At 33.3% G+C, this 11,321-nt stretch overlaps 1 protein-coding gene across 8 annotated transcripts in view; it reads right to left on the bottom strand.

The window, feature by feature from the left end:
• Positions 1 to 1,524: 1,524 nt before the first annotated feature.
• LOC137643956 (protein bric-a-brac 1-like) overlaps positions 1,525 to 11,321 on the bottom strand; it is an 89,533-nt gene continuing 79,736 nt past the window's right edge. For 4 of the 8 annotated variants that reach the window (XM_068376748.1, XM_068376753.1, XM_068376751.1 and 1 more), the window contains one exon: positions 1,526 to 3,554. In XM_068376748.1, the coding sequence (XP_068232849.1) occupies positions 3,171 to 3,554 (384 nt within the window). In that variant the 3' untranslated portion in view covers positions 1,526 to 3,170. Of the gene's footprint in view, positions 3,555 to 4,976; positions 5,691 to 11,321 lie in introns of those variants that run through there. The other 4 variants (XM_068376747.1, XM_068376750.1, XM_068376749.1 and 1 more) reach the window with 3 other exon arrangements.

Raw genomic sequence — 11,321 nt, 5'->3', positions numbered from 1 at the left:
TATAACCTAGGAAGCTACTAACAAAGGAACTTCCATCAGGACGACATGGCTACCTCACCCAAAAATAAATTTTTCGCTTCGCTCAAAATCCGTTTTTTGGGTATTCCACCGTTGTATATTTGTTGTGTAGTGAACGTCGGGTTGTGGTCGGCATTTGGACACTATGCAGTTTGGGTGCTACCTTTTGGCCACAGTTCGCAACAACTACAGCGAGACTGGTCACATTAAGTTAACTTGACCATCAAAAAAATTATTAAGCAAATAGTTATTCTAGCTATGACCAGACTGTGGAATGATCTTTCTATTTAGGCATTTGAATTAGTTGAACTTTAGAAGTTCAAACATTTTGTAAATTCTTTTCTGTTGAACAGGTTGATACAAGTTTCATTTCATAATTTATATGTCTGATCTATTTCAATATTGTTACTTATCTTAAAATAATTTAATGCTTTTATTCATTTCTTATACAATATATGAATTTAGTTTATTTGCTCTACTCTTTCCTTTCCTCCCGGGGCTACCTTCCCTCTTGAAGCCCATGGGGTTTTAGCATCCTGCTTTTCCAACCATGGTTCTAGCTTGTCTAGTAATAATACTAATAATAATAATAATTTGATTTGACTTTGAGCCGGAAGGACCCACATTCTTTCATGCTATAATATTTTACTCAATATTTCAATGTGTAAGTTTTTTGTATATTTTTCCTAAAAATCTATATAACTGGCATCATACTGCACAAGTTTGTTGATTATTCAGGAATTACCTAAATTTTGTAAAAGTATTAATCCCCTTATAAGCATTACTGTTATAAATTACACAAACTTTGACAATCATTTCAACATTATATCTTGTTTCAATTATTGCATCTATCAACATTTTGATGCTAGAAACCTTGAGCAGTTTGAATTTCTAGAGCAAGAATCAGAATTATATTTTTATATTGGCTACTTAAGCTCATATTTCTATGAGACTTGTTCACCATTTTGGGTCAATTCATGGGACGAATCTTTCAAGGTTTTAAAATCAATGCATTCTGTCACGAACAGTTAAGACGATAAAGTTAGCACGAGATGAAATCTAATTTGTCTAGGTATCTCCAATGGCCAAACTGCATTTTTCTAATAGAGATTAGCTCTTGTACTAAAAAGAGGTTAAATACTTTCCTCTCGTCTCTAACATTTCATTGAAGAGCCTTGCCATCCAGCCTCTCTTCTTCAAGCAATTTGGAATCTGCATCTAGACTGTTTAACAATTACTATCATTGTACAGTATTTGTAGTCAACAAAACACTTAAAAAATGAAAGAATGAAGGATATTTAGACTCAACTTATAAAAGAGACAATTCCAAGGGCTCAAGATATTTCTTATCACTCAATGAAAGAGAAACTTAGTACTGCATATAATGCGGGAACAAAAAGGCTTAGATATTGAATATTTGATTTTTACGATCCCCTGTAATGTGCTCCACTCCTATCTCAATCTAATTGAGATCAATTTTAGGATAAGCAAACATTTCAAGAAAATAGCATTTTATTTCCTGGATAAAGAGAGAATTCATATTAAAGGGTGCATATAGGTACAGAATACTAAAATAATGACTATACAGTAATTCTATATACAGGATTTACAAGACCTCAACCACAGACTGGATAGAAGACAAATTTCTTAAAAAGCTTTTACTTGAGTATCTGTCCTTAATAATTTACAGCCAATGAGACTCTCTTAGAGCACAGATTGGAAATAAAATAAAATCCAGAATATTAACCACATAGTTATAAGATAAGAAATATCACAGTGAAGGGCTGCTTATAGCCTTATAACTAACTGGTCAAATATTTGGCTCAAGTATGTAATTTAAAAAGGTTGCCTGAGACTTATGTTAACAGAAGTGCAGATGCAAAAGTGCCCCACGATGGAATTTAAGCATTTGTTCTGCAGCAAATTATAACTAGGTAAATATTTGAATTTTTTTATTTTCTTTTTAAGACATATATTTCTAATATTAATATATGGTATAAAGAATATGTAAATCTACCTAGCCCTGGATAACAAATGTATCAAAGTTGCTAAGGTAGCTTATAAACATATCAGATCTGTACTTTGTCATTAAAATTTAAGAATAGATTTACGATTGATTCCGTTATACTTTCTATATTCCTAATTACTTTTCATATAAATGTATACATGCATAATATAATGTATTAGTTTTGGTACGAAATACTAGCTGATTACACATTCAATGTAAAGAATCAGCAGACTAAAATTGAACACCACAGTAAATTTGATATTACTGTTATCAAGAAGAAAGAAAATAAGAATAAAAACTTTGGGTAAAAATCAATGCCCAGATAATTATCATACTAATCATTATTTAAATAGGATACCTAACACATAAATCTTCCACAACAATACCGAGAGATAATATATTCTATATATCTTTATATAGATATTTGTATAATGTTTATATACTTATATTCTTATTCCTAATAAATTGTATATAAACTTCAACTATATACATATAGTACATGTAAATATAATTCAGGACTCTGGAAAGGGAAGGAAAGAAAATTATATTTAAGCATATGACACATGATTTGGAAGGATATCATCCTTTGTAGGGCACTAATAAGAAGCTAAGCAAATAGATGAGAAGTTATTGTTTGTAATTCTCTCTGTACATACAGGGCCTTTATATACATACAATATATATACAAAAGCTGTTGCAGTCAGCAATATTTCCTAAAACACTGGGTTTAATAACTGTACATATAAGTGAATACAAAACTAATATCGGACGGTTGTACCCGTGTAGACAGAATATAGCAAAAAATAAAAAATAATCATTACTGTACTTATACTTAACAATGATTTCTGACTGAAGAGATTCACATGGTGCCCTGAAAGGGCAGTTTATTAAAGCCATCTGGTTTTTCAGTCTATCATAAAACTTAAGCGGTTGATGTGGGCAATTTTGCCACCTCACACGCAACAATCACATCGTTGAGTTACAAGCTACGGAGTAATGCATATGCTCAACCGAGGTGTAGAGTCACTGCTCTTCTGGCACAGGTCGAGGGTCTGTTGAGGCAGGACTGAGGTAGGATCGCTTGGCCAAGGTGAGCACGAGCCTCTCGGGTCATGGTACTGAGCGGGTAGGCAGGGCCCACCGCTCAGATCTTGGGAAAAAACGGATAAGGCACATACTCAGACATGACATGACATGATTTTTCTTGGTGCTTTTCTAAATGGGCTTTTTGCTTGAAGCCTCGACCACATTGCTGGCATTTAAATGGTCTCTCTCCAGTATGAGTTCTTAGGTGCACTTGAAGATTTGATTTCCTCTTTTTCGGAAACTGCTTACCACAAATCGGGCAGGGTAATATTTCTTCCACATTCACATTGCCATCTTGTGACCATAAAGACCCAGGAGGTAACAGCATTGAATTCCCTAAAGGACCAGGAGAAGGGTGAGGGGGTAAGCTGCCATGACCTTGTGGGCTCATCATGCAATGGTCTTCTCGTTTCAACTTGGATGACTTTGATGACAAATCCTTCTGGAACAAGGGGAAATTTGGATCAGGCACTGTCCCAGAACATGAAGTAAAAATTTATGTCATGCATCCCAGCAGCCAAAAATGTTTCAAAATGACCTTCACCACATCCCCGTAATACATTAACAAAATGACACCTGCTCCCATGCCTTAAACCTAGCAATTATTATTTTCTTTTAAATGAGGTATAGTTATTGACTTTGTGATCTTTAAATGGCATATTTCCATCTCATGTGTATTCTGTTCTTATACACTACTGTATATGTAAACCTAATACCCTCATTAAGCCAAGGTGTAAGGCATGGTATAGAAAATGCTTCTACATCTCAACTGGAAATCCGTATTTCACATAGAGGAAGTAGGGCTGTGCACAGAATCCTCTACATTATGTGTAAAGCTTTTCTCATATATGTGTAATGTACAAGGGCTCTTATTTTCTTAAGCAATTTTGGTCACCAAGATTTATGCTGTCATAAAGTTTTACCATACAAAAGTAACAAAAATTTTACTAAGTACAGATCACTTGGCCATTAGCAGTCAAAGCTGAGCACATTCTTGTTAAAGTCTGTCTTCACAGTCTTTAGTCAAAATTGGGATCATGAAATATACAACAGTAACATACTCTGAAATAAAGCTAGCTAAGCAGTACTTGTTCAAAAGAACAAAAGATCTGTCTGAAGTAAACATTTACAGTAATACTAAACAAGTATTTAAAAATGTTACATAAGAAAAATACAGGTATGCACTGTACTATATAGTATGATAAAAAATTTGAACAGAATTGACAACAAAATGTTTGATAATACTGTACAACATTGCTGAGAGGAATTATTGAAAAGTAAAAAGTCAACCAAATGAAAACTTAAATCATTAATTCAAGCAGATCACAGGTCTTCAAATACTTTTATTACAGTTAACTACAATATACAAATATTACAGGGTTGTACATCAAATCTTTTGTTTCCTATGAGTGAAATCACAAAAAAAAAGAGAATTCTAACGCAAACTAAGCAAAGGAAATTTAACTGAAAAACTTAATAACTTCATTCATTTATTGTGCATTACTTACAGATATTTAACTACTAAATAAATTATTCCTATACATATAAAAAGGTAAGCATTTGTGACCAAGTAATGATAAACTGCAACTTAAGTATTTAAGGTACAATAAATTCAAATAAAATTCTTTCTAAAATAGACTTTGGTGATTAAGTAGATAAAGCCATAAGTCCAACAAATACGTATATATATATATATATATATATATATATATATATATATATATATATATATATATATATATATATATATATATATATATATATATATATATATATATATATATATATATATATATATATATATATATATATATATATATATATATATATATATATATATATATATATATATATATATATATATATATATACATATCTACCGGTATATAAATAAATCTTTAAAAGTATGTTTGAGACTTCATTCCATTAAAGCAATATCAGTATTGAATTGTAAAACAAGTTTCACAAAATTATATTTCTTGAAATCAAGTTTATCTATTATGCAGTATAAACACCTTCACATATACACGCCCATGCACACTATCCTTACAAGCTGTGCTATAAAATATAAATTAGAATTATGTGCACTCTCTTATACTGTATATCAATATAATAGCAATGTTTGTTTTTTTGTATTTAAGGCATACAGTGTGATCAAAATATTTTCCCTGATTTGATTTACTTGTAAGGATTTTGCCAAGCACTCAAGCTTCCATTTAGTAAAAATAGGTAAACCAGTTTCAATCTGATCTCCCTAACTTTTATCTTGTTTTTCAGTCCAGGAGACTTGGTGCACATTGCGCACATGATGATAAAGTGTTCCTGTTTGAGCAAAACTCTTGCCACACACATGACATGTATAAGGTCTTTCCCCGGTGTGTGTCCGTCTATGTTCTATCAAATACTGATTTAACGTAAAACGTTTTCCACAAATGTCACAACAGTAGGGCTTAAAGTTAATGTGACTGCGATAATGCCGCTTGAGTGAACCCAGCACTTTGAATTCCTTCTGGCAGATTGGACATTTCAGTCCATGGCCCAACAGCTGCTCACTAAGGACAAGAGGAAGTGGGCGACCCTGTAACAAGAGAGAGCGGCACTTTAGTAGCTTGTCTGGGCCAGTGGACATTGGGCTCTCTGGTGGGCTGGGCTTGAGCCCAATCTGGCTAACCACTGGCACCCGACTTTTAACCTAACCTCAGCTTCACTTTTGTATCTTATTTACTGTACAGTATACTACACAATATCATCTTCTTGGAAGACAAAGCTTATCCAGGGCTAATAAGGAATGGTAAAATTCAGTCCATTCCAAAGGTAATTGGAATCCACTTTTTCAGGAAAAAAAAAAAAAAAAAAAAAAAAACTTGAAAATATATGTATGGAGATGCAACATGAATAGAAAGTGTCATACTCCAAAGAGATTGTGCACCTATTTTATACATACAATACAAAGAAGCCTAAAAACTTAATTTATTTGTATCAACTGAAACTTAGGAATATTCATTTTTATAACCGATAACATTACAGATGATGATCAATTTAATGGAAAATAAATAAACTACTTAAAAGTACAACTCAGATGGAAAATAAATTAACTACTTAAAAGTACAACTCATGCTAAAGATTTTCCAACTATTGCCCTCCCTATCTAATTCTCATTTTTTTCCGAATGAATCAGAATATTTACATTATAATCCAGTTTCTACAATCCTATTTGCTTCAGTATTGTAAACCAATTGACGAGTGGCTTATGTTTGAAGATATCTTATGAACCTTTGCTTTTTGGCTGGATTCTTTCTCTAATGTTGTTTCCTCAAAGCTTATACAGTGGTTGTTAAATTATTCTGATATTTATTATTCTTTAAAATGCTAATGAGTAATAGGATACACAAGTCCTCAAAAAGGCCTAAAACTGTCATTTATAGATATAATTGAGTTTTATAAGAGCTATAAAAATTTAACTTGTGAATAAATGATGAATCATACCAATCTTTAAAAAAACACTGGTTCAACCTGTAAAGCTAGTGCCTGAATACTTATTTTCTGTAAAAAAATAGATGTAGACCCCTTTTTTATTTTTGTCAATGAGAGAGAGAGAGAGAGAGAGAGAGAGAGAGAGAGAGAGAGAGAGAGAGAGAGAGAGAGAGAGAGAGAGAGAGAGAGCAATGGTTCTATCATTCAAAATTTACAGAAACAAATGAGCCAACTGAAAATCATTCCATACTAGATAACACTGAAGAACAACTAAATAAAACCTAACTTGCAATTTTTGCTGTTACCATAACAATATAGTAATAGAAACACTTATCAAACTACAGATAAATGCAGCACTTGCATTGCCTAAAACAAACATTACATGTAAAACATTGATAATGCTACTTGTAAGGAGCAACATAGACATAAATAAATTGTTCAAAACAGTTCAAAATCACAACAAGCTATACAATAATAGAATAACTCCAACACAATAATTATTAAGCTCATTAACTACTAAACTATATCTACATTACTGACAATGTGCCTAAAATAATGAGGAAAAGCAACCAATTTCAACTACCGTAATTTCAAAAACAGGCACTAAACCAATGCTCAATGTAGACAAACTAGTCAAAATATCATTCACATTGGAAGAATTATCAAGTAATGTAAAATTTACTTGAAAAATTAAAATTATTAGTATGATCGACCAAACAGCTGTAAAGAGACTTTGTGAACTATATGTCTTGGAGCACGAGGTTAAAACTTTCCCGTGAGTCCTCAAATCAGATGCCTAAAGAGATATTAACAGGTGATTTAAAATTTCACGCATATCCCTTAAATATTTCTTTCTATCTTAAAAAAGTAGATTACAGATAAAACCAAGTACAATACAAATATTGCCAATCTCAATTTCAAAAATAAATTCTATTTGGCAGGATTTACTACAAGCTTGATTACCAACATAAACTGGCTAGATAACTGACACAAATCAAATACTGTGCAAATCACATTGCCAACACTCAAAATCAGTAATTAATCAGTAATAAATAGTATTCAAAGAAACAGACAGGTACATTTCTATACACATGAAATGGAGGGTTGGACATTTCTCTTAATTAAACAAGAACAACAGCACCAACATCATTTTGATTATAAATATTCCAAAGTAGCATTCTGTGAAAAATTTAGTAATCAAGTTATGCCCTTGTACGGAAAAACTTCTTTGTATTGCTGAATATGTATATTAACTACGTTTTTTACCTTCATATTTAATAATTCCCTACCATATACATCTATATTAATTTTTCTTTATTTCTTTTTTCCAATTAAATGAGATGTATTTATTCAAATTGATGGGCAGCAGATAGGACAACCTGCTGTATGAGGTTTGTCAAGTGTCAACGTCATGTCAGCAAACTAATTTGTCATGAATGTGCTGCAACATAAAAAGAAAATTTCTAAGAAACTTTCTTTTAGTCAGTCAAGATATTAATTCTTCAAATTTCAACTGCAGCCCTTGGAAGAGATGCACACACATTATACAGGCTTGAGCTCACATCATTATGAAAAGAAAATACTATTTATATTTTCAAATGAAAAAAGAAAATTTGGTTTTATTTAATACTGTACAGCTAAAACAAGGCGACTGTTATACAGTGAAGAAAAATGCAATATCAACATCTTTACAATACGTGATAGTTGTTACACAAGATTAAAATCCCCAAACAACCAAAATATTTCAATTCATTATCAAATATCAATATTTCCAAGTATAGTGTGAGTACTAGATATTGCACTGCAAACACTATAATGTATATACACAGCCATAAGGTATATTGTTCCCTGTAATCTTTGAAAAGCAGTATCTTACCTCACACCTAAAGAAAACCCACATCCATACCCAAAGCCATTCCGCTCCCATAATGCATGCATATTAATCAAAATGCTGAAAGTGTTTACCACCATGAAAATATCATATCTTACGCTTTTGATAAACTAAATAGAACTCAAACTCCATTCACGAATTAACATGTGAAAACATGCATTAAAATCATAAAAATTGGAGTTTTGTCCTATTCATCAAATACAGTATGTATCGTATGTTTAAGTGAGACAACTTTTCATACTCTATTGCACTGTACTGTACAGCATTAAAAAATGCTTCATTACAATAATAATCTCAATTAAAAAAATTTGAATGGCTAAATTTTCATTTAATACAGCTGGTGAAACAAATAAGTAAATAATGCAGTCATGATTTTCAAGTAACAATGGTCTCTCTTCAACATTATCTGTTTTATAAAATTACTAGAATAGTGATACTGTGCACAGTAATTTAATGAAATAACAATAGTCACAGAACTAGACTCTCAGAGGGATTGCACGAAGGAAGTTAAAAAAGCTAGTGGGCTGATAAGGGAACAAATGGATAGATGATGAGTACAAAGCAGAAAACAATGCATTTGGTGCCAAAAGATGGCTCTGAGAAACCTTTAGTGCAAACTCCAAGGAGCACAAGGCGCACTTCACACATCACTTTTCTATGAGGAGTTTTATGGAAAATGGAATTAAGATCAAATATTTTTTCATAAATCCCTTGTTAGCCCATGAGGGACAGGCAATTTGATGATAATGGAAGTTATGTAATATTGTGCTGTGAAGAGAAATTAAAGATAGAAGGCCTTGGTTTTTTAACATAAAAAGATGGACTTGTTTGCAATGGGAAACAAAATTACTACAGGAATATATCTGGTGCAGGGTGAGGTTGGCTTTATTTTGTGTATTAATACATGATACTTGTATTTAGAAATACATTCCTCAATGGCATAAAAAAAAAATTGTATGGAAATATATTTCAAGACTTTTGCAGACCAGACTATCTTGATGAAATGTTTTCATTCTTTTATTCAGCCATGATTTGAATATTGCCCTTCTGAATGATCTTCAGCAGCTTACTCTCATCTTAATGATTGCACAAGGAATTTCAGTCTATAAAGTTCCTTATAACTGATCCCAGTAATAAAAAAATAGCACTTTTGTTTAATTAGCTCATAATAAATTCTTTGCATTCAGATCCACCCATAGTATACCTTTCTCTACATACTACTGTACTAGGTATACAGCTAATTCTAACAATCTTGCAGTTTCTTTAATAAGCCAAAATACTATAGTACACACTGCTGTATTCTGAATTTCTATTCTGGATATGATCAAATTGTGGAATGATCTTCCTCATCAGTGGAACTTTAGAAGTTCAAACATGGTACAAATGCATTTTTGTAGATCTGATAGATAATAAGTCATACCTTCTTTTTATTGTTACTTGTTTTTTTGAGTGAGATAGCCATGTTGTCCTGATGGAAGGTTCCTATAAGTAGCTTCCTAGGGTATATTTGACTTCAGTGATATTCCCAGAGAATTTACCTTTAGGTCTACAGAATTCTAACTCCTGGTGCGAATAACCTTAAAATTTCTCTCAAGGATATCGCATAATATCAGGGGATGTATATCTTGATACGACACAGCAATCTTCATCACGCATAGCGTTTTCGCTTTGAGGGGGAAAGTGGCAAAAATAGATGGGGAGCCGTTATCAAGGTACCCTTCCTCCGTTACTACCTTGAGTATCTAGATGGCGCCATCGTCGCCGCCATGTTTTATTCCTAAAAGTGTAGCGCTACAAGCTTTTGCTCTCGTGTTTACGCTTATCTCGTTGGATTTATCATGCAATCTCCAGCCTCTTCTGCCTCTGGAAAGTTGAGTATTTGACCTTTACATTGTATAAATTTTAGCTCTTACCTCACAGTGAAATTAGGTTAAATTAAGTGAGAGAGCTGTTGCCTGAACCGGAGGCGTCATGGGCGCTGTCGTTCGTTACGCATGAGTTATTTAGTTAGCCTGAACGACTTTCCCGGTACGAATAGCATAAATATCTAATAGCTATTCAGTCTTCATTGCTAGAAGTTAATTATATTATGCCGATTGTATTCGTAATAGTTTCGGCGATTTAGGTAACCGAACCTTGATTGCGCTAGGGTTCCTAGCCTAGGCGTTTTAGTTTACTTTCATGCATGGTATAATAGACATTCCTAGTGTTATTACAATTAAATGAAGCAATTTAGGCAATTTATACGTGTAAGATACATTGATTGCATATAAATATTCCTCTTCTGAGATCGTATACGAGAGAGTTTCGTGGATTAAGGTAGTCGATTCTCACCCGCCACTAGGCTACTAGCCTCGTGGCTTTAGTATACTTTCATACATGTTCCCGGGTTACCCTCGTGTATCGTTTTATCAATTCAGGTGGAGATAGATATCTCCTAGAATTATTATATAAACCGATACTCGTCTGCAGTGAAGATTTAAGGGTAATCCCTCCTTCCCTCTGAGTGTAGCCTTAGGCTACAACCCTAGTTGGTCATGCCTCGAGTTGTCATTCAGGCATGACTAGGCTAGGGTTTTTCTGTCCCTTCCCTTAGCCGCAGATAGCAGGTTTTGGGTTTCGGTCAGAACCTCAGAGTATATAGTCTTGTGCCGGCAGGGTGAATAGTCATTCCCCTGTGGGGTTAGGCTGCCGGCATGGGAGGCTAGACCTCCCTAGGCCGCACCTGAAGTGGTTGTATGATGCGCCACCTTCTCCCTGCGGTCTAGTAGACTAGTCCTGTGCTCGCAGACCCTAGGCTGAAGAATAGATATTCTTCTGCCACCTAGGATGGCGCCGGCACTG

This window comes from Palaemon carinicauda, chromosome 7 (assembly GCF_036898095.1).
Source record: "Palaemon carinicauda isolate YSFRI2023 chromosome 7, ASM3689809v2, whole genome shotgun sequence".
Taxonomy (NCBI): domain Eukaryota; kingdom Metazoa; phylum Arthropoda; class Malacostraca; order Decapoda; family Palaemonidae; genus Palaemon; species Palaemon carinicauda.
Note: the sequence above shows the minus strand (reverse complement) of the source record. Positions and strands in the feature narration are given on the sequence as shown.